The 20,411-nt window shown below is 61.6% G+C and overlaps 2 protein-coding genes and 1 gene segment (V, D, J or C); all 3 read left to right on the plus strand.

Moving 5' to 3' along the window:
• The window catches only part of LOC142004557 (T cell receptor alpha chain MC.7.G5-like), a 369,008-nt gene that overhangs the window by 138,005 nt on the left and 210,592 nt on the right, over positions 1-20,411 (plus strand). The window lies entirely within an intron of this gene.
• Positions 765-4,037, plus strand: LOC142005071 (Ig heavy chain V region 3-like). The segment is given in 3 exon segments: positions 765-896; positions 976-1,312; positions 3,942-4,037. Coding segments are annotated over 2 exon segments (363 nt in total).
• On the plus strand, positions 9,471-19,449 carry LOC142005068 (uncharacterized). Of its 4 annotated transcripts, XR_012643060.1 has the most exons (6): positions 9,471-9,600; positions 9,682-10,636; positions 10,768-11,018; positions 13,710-13,868; positions 15,138-16,498; positions 19,266-19,449. XR_012643060.1 is itself a non-coding variant. In XM_074982748.1 (5 exons), the coding sequence occupies exons 1-5, from the start codon at positions 9,558-9,560 to the stop codon at positions 15,665-15,667; spliced, it is 1,938 nt and encodes a 645-aa protein (XP_074838849.1). In that variant the 5' UTR covers positions 9,471-9,557; the 3' UTR covers positions 15,668-16,720. The 4 variants fall into 4 exon arrangements, 1 of the variants encoding a protein (XP_074838849.1); XR_012643061.1 differs by lacking the exon at positions 19,266-19,449 and having other exon boundaries at positions 13,710-15,048; positions 15,138-15,208; XR_012643062.1 differs by lacking the exon at positions 19,266-19,449 and having other exon boundaries at positions 13,710-14,225; positions 15,138-15,173.

The following is a 20,411-nucleotide window of genomic DNA, read 5'->3' on the forward strand; positions in this document are numbered from 1 at the left end:
GCTTTACTGCCGGCCGGTGGGAAACACGTGCAACCGAAGCAGGGGAATAACCTCTTCACACCCACCTCCTGCAAGGGCGCGACCCCCCCGCAATGCTCTGTCACACCCCTAGGAATTGGGCTCCTAATTTCTTAGATTGCTACGTCTGGCCCAGCCCCAAGGACGTGTTCCCCTGAGAGATGATCAGACCCCCCCCCAGTACACACCTTCCACCCCGGAGCAGAGTACTTGAGCCTGGGGTGTCTGTGGGGGGGGGGGCACAGGCTGGGATTCTGGGGAGGTTCAGGGGAGGGAGGTGCTCAAATCCTGTTGAAATTGGGGGCCCGGCAGGGTCCTAAACCCCCTTGACATTCGTTTGCAATGGGCAGCGCCCCTCCCCCGCTCCCGCACAGACCCGTCAGCACCCCCCACCCCTGCGCAACCCCCGGCCACCGCCTGGCCCCGTTCTCCGGCCCAGCGGTGTGTGTCCCCTCCGGGTCCCACCCAGCGCCCCTCCGCCCCAGGAGCTCACTGGTCCGGCTGGGGATGAAGTGGGAGTCCGGCCCGAGGGCCTGGGGAGCTCGCCGGGGGTCGCAGCTCACATTTACAGCCCGAGTCGGTCCCGGCCACCGAGGCTCTCTGGGGGCGCGGAACAAACACCCCCCGCCTTTGCCCTCGTCACTCCGGTCACCAATGAGAGACGTTGGCACAGGGAGAGAGGCGGGAATATGCAAATGAGGGGGCGTGGTTCCTGGTCAGCGCTCCGGGTCTGTGCCTGGCCGGGCTGCAGCGGGAACACAGACCCCAGACCCCGCTCCGGGCCGAGCCGGGCACCGGACACGCGCCCCGAGACCCTTCCCCTCCGGCGGCGGCCATGAGCTACTGGCTCCTCCTGCTGAGCGCAGCGGCGCTGGAAGGTAGCTGCCCGCGAGGCCCCGCCGCGCTCGGGGAAGGGGGCGGCAGGTGTGACCCGTGTGTGTGTGTGTGTGTCCGCAGGGGCCCGCGGCCAGGTGCGGCTGGAGGAGTCCGGAGGGGACGTGAAGGAGGCCGGAGACTCCCTGCGCCTCTCCTGCAAAGCCTCCGGCTTCACCTTCAGCGAATACTACATGTACTGGTACCGGCAGGCGCCCGGCAAGGGGCTGGAGTGGGTGGCTTGGATAAATCCCGCTGGGGGTAGTACGTACTACCTGGATGCGGTGAAAGGCCGCTTCACCATCTCCCGGGACAACGCCAACAACCTGCTGCACCTGCAGATGAGCGGCCTGAGGCCCGAGGACACCGCCCGCTATTACTGCGCCAGAGGCTCACAGCGATGAGAAGCCGCTGAGCGCCGGTACAAGAAGTGGGGCGGAAGCCGCGCCCCGGCCCTGTGCGCCGCGCGGGGGGAGTCGGAGGGACCGGGGGAGGGTGGGTCGAACTCGCAGCCGGGGCCACCACGGGATTTATTTCTTAAAATAAATTCTCCCGGCGCGTTTCTGTGCGAGAGCCCAGGGAGGGCAACCAACCTCCGCTGGGGGGCGAGACCCGTCCCGGAGCCCGGCCAGCCCTGTGCGCGGGTGGACAGACAGCCGCACAGACAGAGGGGTAGCTGTTACCCTGTACCCCCCCCCCGCGCCAATGTAAAACAAGCCGTTCCGTAGCCCCTTACGGACGCGCAGTTGTATTTGTTCAGTAAGGAGCGTTCCTGGGTCAGACCCGCATCCTCTGACCTGTCACGGTGTGAAACACACGAACACAGGGGCCGCCGGTAGCTACCGGTCCATGTACAGGGCGCTCCTTGTCAGGGGCGTCCTCTGTGTTTGAAAGGGCAAACGTGCAACTCTGCGATAGATAGGACAGACAGACAAGGCAGACCGACAGACAGGCGGATAGATGGACAGACAGAGAGGCAGGAGGCGGACAGACAGACAGACAAGCGGGCAGACAGACAGGCAGCCGGACAGACGGAGAGGCAGGCAGGCGGACAGAAGGACAAGCGGACAGACAGGCAGGCGGACAGACAGACAGGCGTACAGACGGACAGGCAGACAAGCGGACAGACAGGCAGGAGGACAGACAGACAGGCAGACAAGCTGACAGACAGACAAGCGGACAGACAGACAGACAAGCGGGCAGACAGACAGGCAGCCGGACAGACGGAGAGGCAGGCAGGCGGACAGACGGACACGCGGACAGGCAGCCAGACGGAGAGACAGGCAGGCAGGGGGACAGACAGACAGCAGGACAAGCGGACAGACAGGCAGGCGGACAGACAGACAGGCGTACAGACGGACCGGCAGGTGGACAGACAGACAGGCAGACAAGCGGACACACAGACAGGCAGGAGGACAGACAGGCAGGCGGACAGACAGACAGACAAGCGGAGAGACAGGCAGGCAGGCGGACAGACAGACAGACAGACAGGCAGGCGGACAGACAGACAGGCGTTCCGACAGACAGACAGACAGACAGCAGGACAAGCGGACAAACAGGCAGGCGGACAGACAGACAGACAAGCAGGCAGGCGGACAGACAGACAGGCAGGCAGGCGGACAGACAGACAAGCGGAGAGACAGGCAGGCGGACAGACAGACAGACAAGCAGGCAGGCGGACAGACAGACAGGCAGGCAGACAGACAGACAAGCGGAGAGACAGGCAGGCAGGCAGACAGACAGACAAGCGGAGAGACAGGCAGGCAGGCGGACAGACAGACAGACAGGCAGGCGGACAGACAGACAGGCGGAGAGACAGGCAGGCAGGCGGACAGACAGACAGACAGACAAGCGGAGAGACAGGCAGGCAGGCGGACAGACAGACAGACAGACAGGCAGGCGGACAGACAGACAGGCGTTCCGACAGACAGACAAACAGACAGCTGTGACTGTTTTCGGGGGGACCTGACGCCTGGGTTCATCGCCGCAGGAAGCGGCCGCCAGGGGGAGCTGTTCTCCCGCACGGGTCTCTGTCCGCCGAGCAGCCCCGCTGCGCCCTCGAGACTCGCGGCGGTTGTGGCGCGGTCGCTCTGGCTGCGGAGCCCCGCTCGCGCAGCTGCCCCACCCCCCCGGCCCCTCTTTCGCCCCAGCCCAGAGCTCCGCCGCCCCTTTCCCCGCCCCCTCCCGTCCAGGGCTCCCCGGCTCCTCCCTGCCGGGCCCCCATCCCCACACCAGGGTCTTCCGTACGTGCTCACACCCGCGGGGCTCTGTGCGCGATCCTCCTTTACCGCCCCCTTTCCACCGCTCTGCAGGGATCTTTGTGCGCCCCCCCCTTTACCCTCCCCTCACCCTGCAGGGCGCTGTGTGCGCCCCCCTTTACCCCCCCACTCCTCTGCAGGGCTCTGTGTGCACCCCCTTACCTCCCTGTACCCCCCCCTTCCACCCCTCTGCAGGGCTGTGTGCGCGACCCCCGCCTTCTGCAGGGAGGGGCTGTGTGTACACCCCGCATATCCCCCCTCCACTCCTCTGCAGGGAGGGGCTCTGTGAGCCCGCAGCCCTAGACAGACAGGGACCGTGAGACTGGCACAATAGCGTGCACCCAGAAGCAGCCGCACACAAACACACACACAAAACATACACCTAGCCATAGGCGGACACACACACACACACACACACACACACACAGAGAGAGAGAGAGAGAGAGAGAGAGAGAGAGAGAGAGAGAGAGAGAGAGAGAGGCAGAGGCGGGAACAAAGACACACGAGTACCCGCTCCCACCTCGCTTCCCCCGCGTGACTGCGGTGCGTGGGCCCCACCCCACCCGCCCCACGTGACAGGCCCTGGGCACAGTCCCCCCCCCGGGCCCAGTTTCTCCCCCGCGAATGCGGATCGGTGGCCCCGCTCCCCTCCCCGTCCCGGCTACAGCGATGCCGGGAGCCGTGTGGCTGGTTCTCTGCCCACTGCTGCTGTTCCCAGGTGCGCTCCGGGCTGGGGCGGCGGCCGCTCGGGCTCGGGCTCTTTCCTCGCGCGGTGACTCTCTCCCTTTGCAGGTTCGGCGGCGGGGAACTCGCTGACCCAGAGCCCGGAGTCCCTGCGGGCCGTGGAAGGGCAGCGGGTGGAGCTCAGCTGCCAGTACCGCACCTCGCTGAGCAGCTACGCCCTGGACTGGTACCAGCAGCGGCCGGGGAAGGAGCCCGCCTTCCTGCTGGGCAGATTCTCCGGGGGCTCGGAGCGCAGGCCCGACTCGGTGGCCCCTCGGTTCTCCTCGCACCTGGACACCCAGCTCAGCAATTTTAAGCTGAGGATCGCCTGGGCGCAGCGGGCGGACGCGGCGGTGTATTTCTGCGCTCTCTGGGACGCCACGGCGCGGCGGCGCGCACCCAGCGCCGTACACAAACCCCCCTGGGCGGTCTGGGGGGAGACGGGGCGTTTCCCTGCGCGCGGTGAAGCGGGGAGTCCCGCCCCGGGGCGCACGAAGAACAGGGGTGTTATTTAGACCAGGGCCTCCCGTCTCTGCCCGTGCCCGGGGCGCGCCGCCCCTGCGCCCATCACACCTCCCCAGGAGGCGGGCAGGGCCGGATGCGCGCAGCCTAGGAAAGGCCCCCGCCCTCCGGCCCCGATCCCGCTCACACGGGCAGGGCCGGGTTAAGGAAGGGGCTGCGGGGCAGCAAGCGGCTCTCCCGGCTGCCCGCTCCCCGGCCCAGGCCTGTGCCACCCAAGGGGGATGCCCCACGAAAGCTCCCCGGCCTTGAGACCTTGAGTCCCAGCGCCCGGCGCCGCACCCCAACCTCCTGCCCCCCCAAGCCCTCACCCCAGAATCCTCACACCCCATCCGGCCCTCCCGCGCCCCACTCAGCCGCCCCAGACCCGCCGCTCCGTCCCAGAGGTGCGCGGCTACTCAAAGGCGGGACCCTGCTGCCCCTGCCGTGGCTGAATCCTCTGGTCTTCAAGGAGGGAGCACATGCAACCAGAGTGACGTCATTTCCTGCCCCCCCACCCCTTGTCCCTCTCCCCGCAGGAGGCAAAACCTGCAGCGCCGTGAACACCTCCCCCGCTCCCGCCGGGGAACGGGCTGCAGACGCCGCAGGGGAAGATGCTGCCCTGGCTGCTTGTTGCTTCCATGGCCGGATTTCTCCAAGGTGATGTCCTGTCCGAAAAGCCCCGGGGAGCAGAGGGTTCAATTGCCCAAGGCTACGGCTGTTCTCTGCTGTGTCCACAGGTGCCCGTTCGCAGGTCCGGCTGGTGGAGGCTGGGGGCGGCGTGAAGCAGGCGGGGGAGTCTGTCCGCCTCTCGTGCGAAGCCTCGGGGTTCAGCTTTGCAGATTACTGGATGTACTGGTACCGACAGGCTCCGGGGGGGGGACCCGAGTGGGTGGCCACCATTAGCAACCAGGACGGAACCACCAAGAGATACGCCAAGGCGGTGGAAGGGCGAGTCACCGTCTCCAGGGACAACCGCAACAACCGGCTGCACCTGCACATGAGGGCGCTGAGAGCCGAGGACGCGGCGGTGTATTACTGTGCCCCAGGCACAGTGAGCGGCCGGGGAGCTAACCGCGTACAAAAACGGCCGCCTTGCAGGCACAGCCCGGGGGGAGGTCAGACCCCCCACCCCCGCCCCCATGGAGAGAAGGAGGAAATGGTCCCACCGCTGCAGGCACCACCGAGCAAAACAGGGATTTTAGAGCCCCGGGAAGGCGGCAAAGACAGGCCAGGGCCGAGGCCTCTCGGTGGGGCTCCAGCCTCCCTCCGCCTCCGCCCTCACACAGGCCCCCCCAGCCCCCACGGCCGCTGGAGGCGGGGACCACATGCGAGTCCCAGCCTTTGCATAAGCCCAGCTCTTTCCCGGGGGGGGGTCTCTCTTGGGCGCTAACTGAGGCAGGGCTGCTTTGGAACAGCGTGTGAAAAATAGGGTGTCCTGCCCCCCCCCCCCAGGGGACGAGTTAATCCTTCGTGCGCAGCGTGCGTGCTGGCATCGCCTGCCTCCTGAGCCCTTCACTTCGCCAGAACAGCAGGAGCTTCGGTGCGTTTGAACGGCGTTTCCCACGCTGATACCCAAGGGAAACAAAACCAAACGGTCATTCCAGCGCCCGCCTCACCCGCCCGCGTCGCAGGCAGCGCTGCTATTTTCAGCGGGGATCCGCTGCGCCCTCCTTGCGCGGGGTTAAGCGTGTGAACCGCCTATCCCGCTCCCGGTCAGTAGGGGGCGCCACTTGCTGCCCGCAGTATCCGTTTCCCTTGCGGAGAGTGACCGAGAGCCTTCCCTGCCGGCGCGCACCGCTAGAGGGCAGCACCATTACGGGATGAGCTACCGTGGGACAGACCCACGTCCGCAGCCCAGAGCCGGACCAGAACAGACTCAATATTTAAGGCATATTCCGGGGATTCCATCACTGGACCGAACCGGGTTATTCAGAGACTCACGGGCACGTTCTCATGTTCCTCAACTCCCATCATATCTGCCGTCCTGCGCCAGCACTGCCCAGATGCTTTGTGTATTGGACAGAGGTCAAACTCTCTCAGACACAGAGCTAATGGGCACAAAACAGGCATAAAAACGCTCCTGATCCACAACGCGCTCCGCCAGCTCTGTGGTGGCGCGGGCCGCTCTGTTAGTGACCCGAAAGTTTGCGTCCTATTGCAGAGGAATTGTCACTTTGGAAACGGGGGGGGGGGGGGGTCTGAGCTCTCTTTTATATTCAAATTCGCCACATTCGCACGTGGTTTGACCCGGGATGGGCATTTTCTAGCTCATTATCGGGGGCTCTTTTGCATACTTGGCTTTATCCAATTCTCGACTGCCCCGGCCGGCTGCCCCTCTGGTCTCTGATTTGCTCACCTCGAGAATATTTTTCTGATTTGCCAACCTTGATTACTACGGTTGGTTCTCTGTGCCTGAAATATTGAGTCTGTTCTGGTCCGGCTCTGGGCTGAAGACGTGGGTCTGGCCCACGAAAGCTCATCACCGAATGAATTATTCTGTTAGGCTTTAAAGGGCTGCGGGACTGCGTTTTCGTTCTGACGGTATATAGCCTAGCGCGGCTTTCTCTCTGTTACGCATCAGGGGAAGATGCCTTAGAGCTGGCTGGCTAGCTGGCCTACCCGGGGCCACCCCCTGGGCAGTCCATCCTCCCAGCGGGACGAACAAGCCAGAGACACCTTTGGGGGCACGCTGGTGTTCCTTGTAGTGGGGAAAGAGCAGCGAACTGTGCATTGTGCTAGCGGCAGGGTCCCTTTGGGAGGGCACCTATGGAAATGCGCCGTTTCCCTTCCTTTCGCAGGTGCGGGTCACCCCGGCCTGGCGCTCACGTATCTCCAGGGCGAAGGCCAAATCCATTCTTTTAGGTATTCCTTTGGTAAAGGGGCGAGGTCTGGTTTTAGAGGGCGCGCCTACCACAGGAATTACGACGGTTCTTTTCCATTGCGTTGAACTCAGTTGCCGCCTGCAGGGGAGCGTATACAGGTCGCCCCCGCCGTAATTCCCTGAATAGATGTCCTCACGCCGGGCACCCAGAGGCCAGCGAGATAGGAACGAGCCGGGTGCGATCCGGAGACAGCTGCAGTTCCTGTTTCAGGCCCGCCTGGTTCTCCGCAGTTCGGGCTCATCCTCCACCCCCCCCACCCCCCCGGCCCTTAAAGGGGCCGTGACAACTGAGGTCATTGAGGAAACAGGACGGGGGCAGAGCCCTGGGGCGGCGCCGGGCCCCTGCAGCGCCTGACACACTTGTGCTGGGGGGGTCAGAACCTGATCACCAGCCGCCCCCTTCCCGGGGCGCCCTGGCACCCATCGGCCTGGAGCCCCCGCCCCTCCCCAGGGCAGGAAAGAGAAGTGGCGCCTTGTGCGGTTCCGGGCTGATTCCCCCGCCGCGCAGCGAGCCATGGCCGGGTGGGCGCCGTGTGTGCTGCTCTTAGCCGCCTGGACGGGCGGGGACAGGCTCTCAGGTGCCGGGGGCTGCGGCCCAGTGTGTGTTTGTGAGCGTACAGGGGTGTGAGGCTGCGTGTGACCGTGTAACCCCCCCGGGGCCTCCTCGCGCTCCCTCCTCTTTGTCCCGCTGCACCTTTTGTCCTCTTCTTTCCTCCCTCTCCCTCCCACCTCCCGCTGCGCTAGCCGGGAACTTCTCCGTCCCTCATGCGCGGCGTCTCTCGACGGGAGACCCGGGTGTTCCCGCGATGGTCACGGCCGGGTTTTCCCCTCCAGGGGTCCGCGCCCAGAGGCAGCTGGCGGAGTCCGGCGGTGGCGTTACCGCTGAGGGGGGCTCCCTCCAGCTCCTCTGCAGAGGCGCCGGCTTCTCCTTCGGCAGCTACACGATGTTCTGGTACCGGCAGAGCCCTGGGAAGGGGCCGGAGTTTGTCTCATTGATTTACACTGACGGGAGCAGCTCAGACTACGCGCCTTGGGCTCGGGGGCGCTTCACCATCTCCAGGGACAACTCCAAGGGCGAGCTGCGCCTGGCGACGCGCAGCCTGAGGCGGGAGGACACCGGCCGCTACCTCTGCGCTGGCAGAGACGCACAGCGCCGGGAAGCCGCTGCCAGCCCAGACACAAACCTCCGGCTGCGGGCCCCGGGCTCAGCGGGGTACAGGCAGAGCCATGGCGGGGGGGTGGGGGGCGGCGGCGGGTTGGGAGGAGGAAACTGAGTCGCTACGGGAGAGAAAAGCCCCAACCCCCGCGGGCCAGTCCGCTCCCCGCTTCCTGCAGCGGGTGATCCCCCCAGCGTCCGCCTTTCTGGAGGTGAGAAAGGGGAGCGGCTGCCGGGCACCCGGGAGGGCTGGTTCTCCCCGAGTGAAGATGCTCGGGGTACGGCTGGGGCCCTGCCCACGGCCAAGCTCCGGCTGCTCCCGGGGGTGACTTGTCCGCCCGTAGAGAAAGGAGCCCCTGTAAATGACAGAGCTGCACCCCGGCACTGTCCGGCCGTGTCCTGCAGGGGGCGCGCGGGGCGCGGTCTCCCAGCGGCTCTCGGGGTCCCCGGGGAGCCGGGTTCGAAGCTGGGGCCCGGAAGTTACTTGCGTAATAGTCCAGCTGCCTTGGGAGGGATGGACTTAAGTACAAGATCCCGCTTCCCCCCCCCCCCCCCGGAAAACGACTCGAGTAGAAGTACACACACATTTCAGCTAGCGTGTACTCAAGTACCCAGAAGTGCAAGCCGCGTGACTTTTACTCTAGTCACTTTTTGGGTACTTTTCCCACCTCTGGCGAAAGGTGTACTTATGGGGGGGCTCCTACTACAGGAATTACGGTGCTCCCCCACCCCTTGTTTGGTTGATTCCACTTGTCTCCTGCCGCTGAGAGTGGTCCCCATCCCCCCGTAATTCTCCTAATAGATGGTCCATCTCTGGCCTCTCCGTGGGAACGGACCATCTCTCATTCATGAGCCTGTGGGGGGGTGGGGGGGGGGGGCGAAGCCGCACCTGCTGGGTCTTCGCCAAGGGGCTCATCCCCCCCCCCGCCCTTAAAGGGGCCGTGCCAGCCGCGGAAGGCGTGGACCCGTGGCCGAGCCTGGCTGAGTGTGAGGGACAAGGAGCGGGCGGGGGGAGCCGGCTGGCGTGTGTGTGTGAACGCCTCGCTCCGCAACGGGCGCCGGGGTCCGGGCTCCGCAGCCGCTGCCGGGAGGCTCAAAGACCCGTCCACGCCTGCAGGTCTCGGGCTGGTCCGCGGCTGTCCTGGGCATGGGGCCCCGGCTCCTGGCGGCGCTTCTGGCTCTGGCCCCCTGTGAGTGTCGGGGTGGGGCGGGGTCGGAAGGGCGAGAGGCTCCCTGGGCCCGTGTGTTGATTCACTGATTTCCGTTCGCAGGTGCCCTCGGCCAGGTGCAGCTGGCGGCGTCCGGCCCGGCGCTGGGGAAGGTCTCGGAGCCCCTCACCCTGACCTGCGCCGTCTCCGGGGTCTCCATCGATGAACAGTACAACTACTGGCACTGGGTGCGGCAGGGCCCCGGCGGAGGGCCGGAGTCCATGGGATGGATCTATCCATATAACGGGGATACAGGCTACGCCCCGTCCTTCCAGGGCCGGGTCACCATCTCCGCGGACACGGCGCAGAACCAGGTCTCCCTGCAGCTGCGCTCGCTGACAGCCGCGGACACCGGCACCTATTACTGCGCCAGGGGCACAGTGACGCGGCGCGCAGCGGGGCCGCTACAAAAAGGGGGCGGGGGAGTCACACGCTTCCCCTCCCCGCGAGACCCCCCGACTCCCCCCTTGTGCGCCGCCCCCGGGCGCAGACGCAGGAAACCCCTGCGGGGGGGGGCGGGGCAGGACTGGAGCCCCCCCAGCTGGGCCGGGGGCGGAGTGGGCGATAAGGCCCAGGGACCTGGGCGGGGTGCGGGGACAAGACTCAGAGGGTCCCCCCCGCATCTGGCCCGACGGGCTGTGGTCTCTAGGGGGCCGCAGGTTCCTGCTCGCTCCCGCCCCTGCAGCCTTGGCGCTGCCCCCGAGCTCCTCCTCCAGCCACCCGGAATCCACCGCCCGGAGCCGAGCGCCCAGGGACCAAGTGAGGCCGGCCGGGGGCTGCCGGGCTGTTCACCGGGTGACACCCGGGCCCTGCGCATCTCGGGGCCGAGCGCCCTGTGCCTGCCCGAGGGCACCGGGGCTCGTTACCGGGGTTGGCAGCCGGCGGCTCAGACTTCGCCCTCCTCTCCTGAGCTGTCCGCGGCGCGCTGGGGCAGCGGCGGGGCTGGAGATGTCGGAGCCCTTCCCCGCGACGCGATGGGTCCCCCTGGCGCTGGCCCTGGCCCTGGCCCCGGCCCCGGGTGAGTCTGCCCCGGGCGATTGGCCTTTCCCCGGCGGTGGTGCCGGGACGCGGGGAGGCAGCTGGAGCCTTCGCTCTGCGGGGCTCCCGCTTGGCCGCTGCTCTGGACTCTTGTGCCGTGTCTGTCCGCAGGTGCCCTGGGCCAGGTGCAGCTGGCGGCGTCCGGCCCGGCGCTGGGGAAGGTCTCGGAGCCCCTCACCCTGACCTGCGCCGTCTCCGGGGTCTCCATCACCGATCAGAATTACGTCTGGCACTGGGTGCGGCAGGGTCCTGGCGGAGGGCCGGAGTCCATGGGGTGGATCTATCCAAATACCGGTGCTACAGGCTACGCCCCGTCCTTCCAGGGCCGGGTCACCATCTCGGCGGACACGGCCCAGAACCAGGTCTCCCTGCAGCTCCGCTCGCTGACAGCCGCCGACACCGGCACCTATTACTGCGCCAGGGACACAGTGACCCGGCGCGCAGCGGGGCCGCTACAAAAAGGGGGCGGGGGAGTCACACGCTTCCCCTCCCCGCGAGACCCCCCGACTCCCCCCTTGTGCGCCGCCCCCGGGCGCCGCCGCTGCTTGGCCAGAGGCCGGAGCCTCGAGGAAGGGGACCCCCCTGCGCGGGAAGCGGGACGGGGCGGGGGGACTCGGGGCACAGAAACGGGCCGGTTCTGGAAGTCGCCGGGCCGGGCCGCAGGGAGCTCTCGGCTCTGCTGGGCGGGGGCGCGGGGCCGTGGGGCTGAGAGCCGCTCCGGGCCCCAGGGCAGGGGAGGAGGGGCCCGGCTCCGCACCCCTCTGGGGGTCCCCTCCGGCCGCCTCCCCAGCTGGCGGAGTGGCAGAGAGACCCAGAGCTGCTCCAGCCCCTGCGGACTAGAGCGCACCGCACCTCCAAGGGGCCGGGAGACCCCACCTGCCCTTGTAGGGCTGGCCCGGCCAATCCCCCCCTTGCGCCCCGCTGCTCTGTGTGTGTGGGGGGGGGCTGGGCTCCTCCCGGCTCTGTGTGTGTGGGGGGGGGGGGGCTGGGCTCCTCCGGTGTGTGCGCGCGTGGGGGCAGACTCCTCAGGGGTGTGTGTGTGTGTGTGTGTGTGTGTGTGTGTGTGTGGGGCTAGGCTCCTCTGGGGTGTGTTTGTGTGGGCTCCTCAGTGTGTGTGTGTGTGTGTGAGCTCTTCTAGTGTGGGGGGGGGGCTGGGCTCCTCCAGTGTGTGTGTGTGTATGTGTGCTCCTCTGTGTGTGCGCGCGTCTGGGCACACACGCCTGCTTTAAAAATCCCTCCACTCCTAGCTGGTGGGTGTGGCCCTGGCCACACACACCTGCCCAAGCCCAGGCGGGCTCTGTGCTGGCGCACAAGACAAAACTCCCTCCACTGGCGGGTGAAAATGCGCGGAGGGCGCAGAGCCCCTCACTCCTTCCCCCAGGCCCCATCCCTGTGCCCGGGACACCCTGGAGTCCACCCAGCCCCTATAGGTCCTACAGGCGCTGTTTTATGGTGAGCGGGGGCAGGTTGGGACAGTTTAGTCCCTGTGAGACATCTCTTATTCCAGCCCTGGTTAGGAGCAAACACAAGGGGGTGGAAGGAGGGACCAGCCCTGTTGGATCTGCCGGGATAAACATCACTTCCAGCTCACTGAGTGGAGGCGCTCTAGTCGGACAGACTGCGCTACCCTCGGAGCTATTCCCAGGCTAAGCCGCCTGGACCGGTTGGAAGAGAAGGACAGCAGCGGAGACACACAGCTGTAAAAGGGCTGGCTGCTCAAGGCAAGGACTCGTCCTTTCTGCAGAGCTGCCAGTAGCAAAGGCGCTCTGGGAAAAAGCCCTCCGCGCTTGCTGGCCTGCTGAGGCACAGTGTGGGCCCTACCTGGGAATCTGACCCGGCCCATTGGGAAGGAGAGAGGTGCTCAGACAAGTAGAAGGAAATGGAAGACTGGCTGCCCCACGCCCTGGGGTATTCTCACCCCCCCCCCCGCAACAAAAAAAGAAAATTGGAGAGCTGGAAAAGCAGGACAGTTTGAAGTGTAACTAAGCAGCGTTTGTGGCGTGAGGTCATAATTGTGTCTTGACAGAGGGGAAAGATCCCAGCACCTGCCCATTCGCTGGCAGCGAATCATTCCCGGGGGAGGGAGCAGAGAGTAGCCAGAGAAGAGTGACCTGGCGTTTCAATCAGTGCCGCTGGGGAGTGGAGACGCAGACGAACAGCAGAGCCAGCGGTGCATAGAGAAAGTGTCCTACATTCCTCACACTTGGGGGGGGGGCAGGAGCAGTGCCTGCAATAGCAGGGTTGTTGGGGGGTTCTGTCTCCCCTTACCCCTCCCCTCAATGACACCCCTGATTCTGGCCACTCCACAGCTGAGCTGGGGAGCCCCTCTGGGAAGTGACTGCCTAGTTCCTGGCTGTGATAGCCCTGGCCCTGCGCATGCGAGAGAGAAAGAGAGAGAGAGAGTGTCAGATACAGAGAGAGAGGGAGCGTGTGTGTGTGTGTGTGTGTGTGTGTGTGTGTGTGTGTGTGTGTGTGTGTGTGTGTGTGATACAGAGAGAGAGAGAGCGCAAGCGACAGAAACTTGCCTTTGTGTGAAAGCAATGACACAGGCACATGGGGATGCAGAGACGAGACATGGTGACTGTGATGGAGTGGGGGGAGTGCATGTGTGTGACAGGCAGAGCAGCTCCCAGCGGCTAAGGATGACCCCGGGGTTGTACCCCAGGCTGGCAGGTAACACCTCAGCCCTGAGCACAGAGCAGGGAGGAGCCGAGCTGGGTTTGAATCGGAGGCGGCAGTTAGGAACTGGGGGAGAAGGAGCTGGAAGGAGCCAGCCTGGCTGGGGGGAAGCTACACCCCAGAAGGGCCCCCCTCGGGCTCCTCTCCCCAGGACGGCTTGGAAGGACTGTCTCTGCCGGCTGTACTGACGCTTCTGTGAGAAACTGGGCATCTGTTGCCTAATAAACCTCCTGTTGTACCTGCTGAGTGAGAGTCACTCCTGGCTGCGGGCGGGGTGCAGTGCAGGGGGACCCCTGAACCCCATCACAGAGACCAGTGTGGGTACCGTTATCTTACATCCATTCTCCCACCCCTCCTTCTCGCCTTTCTTTTAGCAAAGCGGAGAGAAGCAACGTTCTCACCATCAGTCCCCTTTTTCACACCCTACCTGGAAGGCGTCATGTCGACAGGTGTCATCCACGGCCCCGCGCGTCTGTGCGCGCCTGGATCCGTCGGTCTTTCAGTCCTGGTTCAGACTGCATTGATCACAACAGGTCTCCCACCGCTCTCTTATCCCGGCTTTCCTTCTCCGTGGGCGGCCAGGCCTCTTCATGAGCAAATCGTCCCACCTCTTTGGACGGGGCCATCCCAAGGCCTAGGGAGAAGAAACAGCTGCATGGGATCACACGCCTATCAATGGCCTTGAGTACTCTGCCCTGGCTCCCCTCTGGCCCAACCTACCCCTGCGGCCGCTCTCTCGGTCACCAGCAGCAGGGACGCCTTCCCTCTGCCTCCTTCCTCCTCGCTTCCCATGAGCTCCTATTGGCCAGCTGGCTGGTGAGCTCAGGGCCCCCTGCAGCTCTGCGCCAGCCCCAGGGATGCCCTGAGCCCCAGCTGAAGCCGTGCATGAGGTAGATGCAAGGGAAGCGCCGTCAGAAGCTGCTCGAGTGGAGGGTGGACCGGTGCAGGCTCAGATGACTGGTGCAGGGCCCCACTCATTGTAAGGACGGCCCTGTCTTTGGAGGTTGCTTGCAGCGGCAGTAAGATAACTACCCCCGTGCAATCCTCGTTGGAACAAGTGTCTGTACCGGCGGTGGCCAAGCCACAGCTCTCGAGCTGCATGCAACACTTGGGTCAATGAAACGCGGCTGCTGCTCGGAGCCGCACACCGGCCTGCTCTGCTCTGCTCCCAGGCATTGCGTGAGAGCAGACGGCTGGGGGGTGCCTGGCTCTGGGGGGTGTAGTGGGGCATTGGGTTAAAGCGAGGTGCGGGTGCCTGGATCTGGGGGTGGTGTGGGGAGCAGCGAGCCAAGTATTATATATTTATATTGATCTATTGGTGGATCGATCGATAGATATAAATAGATAATAGGTGGCTCTTGGCTCTCTAGTCACAGCTATTTTGGCTCTTCATCTCTAACTGGTCGGCCACCCCTGGTTTGTAGCGTGCGTGGCAGTGGAGCTCTCTGGGGTTACATGTGGGCCTGTTGAACCAGAGAGACACCCGCATGGGTGTGACAGACACTGAGCCAGTCAAGTCATTTCCTGTGAGCTTTCCCACCACTGGTTGGACTTCCAGGCCCATAAGCCACCCCCATTTCCTGCCTACAAACTCCCCTCTCTGCAGAAACCGTCTCCATTCACAAGCTAAAGTGGCCACCTTGTGCTGCTCGCCAGTGGTGGAAATGGGGGTGTTGCTGCTCCTGCTCATTGTTCTGGTGGCCCCAGTGCTGAGTGAGTGGTTTACCCAGGATGCAGGGTGTGGGGCAGCCAGCCTGGCAGGGTGGGGCTATTCATTTTGCACTTCTTCTCCATTTTTCTAGGTGATCTTCCCCCATTTCAACTGGTGGAGTTTGGCCCAGCTGTGGTGCAGCCCTCAGAGACTCTGAGACTGAATTGTGCTGTCTATGGTTACTACATCACCCAGGGTTGGAGCGCCTGGTATTGGTTCAAGCGCAGCCCCAGGAAAGGGCTGGAGTGGATAGGACTGATAAACTATAAGGGGAATACAGCCTATGCCCCGTCCTTTCGGAGCCGTATAATAATCGCCAGGGACACTTCCAAGAACCAGTTTTCGTTCCAGCTGAGGTCCCTGACAGGTGCCGACAGGGCCACCTATCACTGTGCCCGACGACTCGGGACACAGTGGTTGGGAGCAAAGCAGGAGTTAAGCAAAAATATGAAAGATCCCCCCCCGAGGAGAGAGGGGGGTTGCCGGGTGTCTGGGAAGGGAGCCTCACGCCAGAGAGGTAAAGAAAGTGCCCAAGAAACCGCGCGGAGAGAGACTGAGAACTGCAACTGCATTGACCGGGGCGGAGCGCTGACCTTTGACCTCCATGTAAGGTCCAAGTGACGCTTTGTAAAGTCACTAATAGTCCTGCTTACGGCAGCTTCACTAATAAATGAACCAAGATGCCCCACTTTGCCCTTCGGGTGGCGGTCAGTAGCTTTAGCTGGGCTCTTGCTAATCCACAGGCGGCCTGGCTTTGAGCCAGCTCCCAGTGGCACAGGGAAGGAGGGGCAGGTCTGAGCCCCTGCCTCGCATGCCACCGAAAATCCGCTCATGTGCCAAGAGAGCCGGGGGTGGCTGACCTCTGCTATAGACGGATCATGAGCCAAACACACAGAGAGAGACGCCTTAGGCTGGACCACGTGATCTTGTTATTTACTAACGAGCGTTGCTGATATTATTTTTGCTGGAGGCTGGACTTGAGTAGACATTGGCCAAGAAATTTGGCCCTTCACAAAAAATGATTAATTCCCCTTTCTTAGAACCAACCTACCAACCAAACACACGCGGCACAAGCCCCTTTGCGAGTCCCTTTGTCCTCCTCAGCAAGACTTTAAGCCTGGCAAGGGAAGCAGCAGGTTGGTCCAGCCCTGAGACTCTCAACACGAACACTCAGCCTGGATCTCTGCTTCTCTTTCCTTCTCGTGTGCCGGCTCCCCACTCTCCCGCCACTCTCATCATCATGCTACGCGAGCGCCTCCTGCCGAGGTTTTGCTCTGAAACAGTCTGACACGAGCAGCTGTGGTGAAGACCAGTGAGCAGAGCTGAACCCTTGCAGCAGTGAGCTGACGGCAGCCTTCCCTGCCGATTCGGAGACACCGCAAGGCATGTGGTTTTGTGGGTGCTGCGGCTGTTAGCAAACCACAACATACAACGTGGGAAAGTGTGCTCCAGGCAAGTCACGGGAGTGTGGCCAGCCCAGACAAACACCTACTGCCCCGTGTGGGAGGGGAGAAAGGCGACGAGGGTGTGTGCAGTTAGACACTAGAAAATCCACACAACTTCCTCTTCTCACTGGAAGGGATTTAAAGAGAGTCAGGAGAGAGGGTGTGTGGCTGGTTGAGTTGGGCCCCTTAATTCATGAAAACGAACAAACAGAAGCAAATCCATGAAGTGAAAAAGGAGAGAATTATTTACTATTGTTGCACGAATACACACAACCGCAACAGCTTCACACCACAACGACAATACCAGTTGAATCTCTCCAGTCCATCATTCTCTCATCCAGCAAAATCCGTAATCCAGCGTGGTTTTAGTTAGCTGGACAGCCACTTATCATGGGTGTGACCGTTTCCCTTGGTCCCATAAAGTTTGTTTCTAGCTGCCAGTCCTGGCCCTCACTGTTCTGTGCTTCTATTTAGATATAATTTACTCCTGAATGTCTTCTAAGAGCCCAGTAAGCCATGGAAATGTTGGTAATGTGCTCGACAATATCAGCCTCTTGGGGTCCAGGAAATTCTTTTGTCTGGCAGGTGCCAAGGGGGCCGGACTAGAGAGGTTCAACCTGTAGCAAAAATCACTGTAATCATAGCAATGGGAATAACAATTACAGCACCAATGACAATAGCCATGAGAACGTAAGTGGCTACAACAAACAGACTAGTAACAGTAACAATAATTTTTCATGCAGTACAGCGCAGGAAACCAGCTACCTAAACTCCAGCCATCAAGAGGGTCAAATCCTCAGTCAAGAAACCAAATAAATATCCAGAGAAATAAGCAACCCACTAAGGCCATGCCTACACAAGAGGCTTTTTCCAGCAAAACTGGGCTTTTGTCGGAAAAACCTGCGCAGCATTCACATGCAAAACGTGCACCACTCACAAAACCTAGCGTACCGCCGGCAGCATTACACCTCTCTCTGTTCAGGTATAACACCTCTCTCGACAGCGTTCTCTCGAGAAAACATCCATGCAGGCACTCTGGAGCCCTTTGTCGGCAGACAAGGTTTCGGGTTCCCTGGGCAGCCCTCGGACTTGTTCTCGAAGACACAGACTAACACGGCTCCCTCTCTGATACTTTTCAAGCCTCTTGTGTGTCTGGGTGGATTTCACCCACGTAGGCCTCACTTTCCAGAGAACAGGGGTCTGATTTTTAATGACATATAGATACCAAAGAGTGGGCTGGGTGCCTAACTCCTATAATTTTCAACAGGGGTTATGTGCCAAACTGGCTCAGACTGTTTTGAAAATCCCAGCAGGCGCCTACTTTGCATCACCAGGTTCCTAAAGATCTCTAAAAATCTGGCCAGCATCCTTTGCTAGGAAGAGGAAACAGGAAAGAGTCAGAATCTCTTGGGGTTTACCCACAAAAGAGAGCAGCCCCCTGGCACCAGCATAGATAGCCTGGTGCCCAACACTCTGGCGAGCGAGGCCTGATCCAGCCTCTTTGAGTCCAGCAACCTTATTTCCTCCTTGATGCCAGATGGATTAAGGAGAAAATTAGGCCCCCCTGACGGCAGTGGAATGACTTCAGCTTTACACCCCTGCTTGGGGAATGGAGGACCTGCCCCGTGGGCTGCACTGTTACAGATTCGTAGAAGAAGTTCCTAGCCCAAGTGCAGACGTCTCAGTATCTAGAAGATGTGACAATGAAACCTTTGTATTTTATAGCCAAAGCTCACAAACCTGGCTTGACCAACATCAAAAATTCCCTTCTCTTTAGGATCTTCCATGGCTCCCAGCTGGGTAGCACCACAGCCTGCCGCACACAGTGTATTGACACCCCTCCCCCAACCGCCATGAGTGAGAGGAAACCATTGTTATTTGACGGGGAGCACATTTATAACCAGACAGAGTTGATTAGCTGGGGGCTCTGCTGCTTTGATCAAGAACATTGACCTTTCATGGAGTCTGGTTGGGAAGAAAACTGCCCAGTGGTCAGGGGGTCCCCGAGGTTACTCAAAGAATCAATCCATCTTGTTCCTTCTTTTCAACAATGTGGTAGTGGCTCCTGTTTAAGACTGGGCTGGGGGCTCTGGATGGATCCCTTAGAGCAATTCCTCTGTTCCTGTCACACACAGAGCATATGGTACTCCTCGCAGTCCAGCTACTGAAGGGCATCTAAGGAAGCTGGTACCCAATGAGCTTCAAAGGGAATTGGGTAGCTAGTGGCCTAACTTCAAACAGCTTTGAAACTCCCCCGCCATGAGCACACAGAACTCTTACTTCCTACTCCACTAGTCAGTGGGAGGGCGGGAGGTGGGTGGGGAAAGACAGCGGGGAGATGCAAAACCTCTGAAATGCAAAACCCTTCGCCTCCCTCGGATGACATAAGAGTTTAGGGCAATAGCTTCAGAGTTAGTTTTGGACACAGCACCGTTGGGGTACAGCAAAGCTCCGCCACAGCCATGCTGTGCTTACTCCACCTTTCCGTCATTGCGTTGAGCAGCTTGTCAGGTGAGCCAGGAGAGGCTGGTGCTTGTACGGCGCCGGAGTTTCTGGCGGGTCTCTAAGGAGCTGAGGTCAGAACTGGATTGAAGCTCTGGTGTTTAACCCAGTCTGTGTCTCTGGTTTGAGGGAACCAGGTTTTGCCAGGCAGGTCGTTTTGTAACCACCCGTGGCAGAGAGTCCTGCCTTTGCCTCTGTCCTGCACTGTGGAGATTCGAGGGTGCCCAGCTCCAGGGTGGGATAACTCCATCTCTGTCCCCTTTCTTCTCCAGGAGGCCTGGCTGCCATCACTTTAACCCAGCCACCTTCTACCCAAGCACAGCTGGGGAGCTCCGTCACGCTGGACTGCACCGTGTCTGGGTACAACGTCAATGACCGTCACATGCAGTGGTTCCGTCTGCCCCAGGGAAAAACACTGGTCCGGATAGCATCCTTCAGAATAGGTTACGCCATCTCCATCGCGGAGGAGTTCACAGGCCGGGTCACCCCCTCCACCAGCGGCTCCACTGGCAAGCTACAGATCGACAGACTCACCAATGCCGACACGGCTACTTACTACTGCGCCACTAACGACGCACAGTGGTTGCTGCCTGGCTTCCTCTCCTACAAGATCCCTCCTGGAAGGGCCATAGCTCACGTAGCCTCCCTCCCCTCCCATGAGCTCCCCACCCCCAGGCATAAGGACAGCAAAGGGCCCAGGCATCCCAAGGGGACCACCTCTGCCCTCAGAGGCTGTGGGAGCAGGCAGAATTCTCCGCCCTTCCCAGGAGTTTCATTTTACTCTGAGAGACGTGTGGCTTTGGTATGTGCACAGAAAATGTGTGTTCTTCACACCGTGATCGGGAGGCGGCATGGTTCACTGGTTAGGCCATGAGAGCGTGGATCAGGAAATTCCAGTCCCGTTCTTGGGCGTGACACTGATCTGCAATGAGAAGTGAAGCGTGCGAATTCCCTGCACTCTAATTACTTTTCTGGGCCTGCCTGATTAGACTGACACGCTTACGAGTGCAAGGCCCGTCTCCCATGAGGTGTGTAAGCAGCACGTGGCCTACTGAGAGCAAGGCCTTGTTTGGACCCTTCAGGTGTTGCAGAAAAGGTTGGACGTTGACTAGACCTTGGCGAAAAATTTGCCTTTTGAGAAAAAATAATTGATTCCCCCATCTCAGATCTAAAACCAACCAACTGACCACCCAGCCCCAAGCTGCAGTAGCCCCTTGCCACTGAGTCATTTCAGACCTATCCGAGGGGTAGCCGTGTTACTCAGTGAGAAGCCCTGTGGCACCTTAGAGACTAACAGATGTATTGGAGGAGAAGCTTTCGTGGGCAAAGACGAAGTGGGTCTGTGCCCAAAAAAAGCTGGAGCTCCAAAAATTCTATTAGTCTCGAAGGTGCCACAGGGCTTCTCGTTGTTCTTTCAG

The sequence above is a fragment of the Carettochelys insculpta genome, chromosome 32 (assembly GCF_033958435.1).
Source record: "Carettochelys insculpta isolate YL-2023 chromosome 32, ASM3395843v1, whole genome shotgun sequence".
Lineage (NCBI taxonomy): Eukaryota > Metazoa > Chordata > Testudines > Carettochelyidae > Carettochelys > Carettochelys insculpta.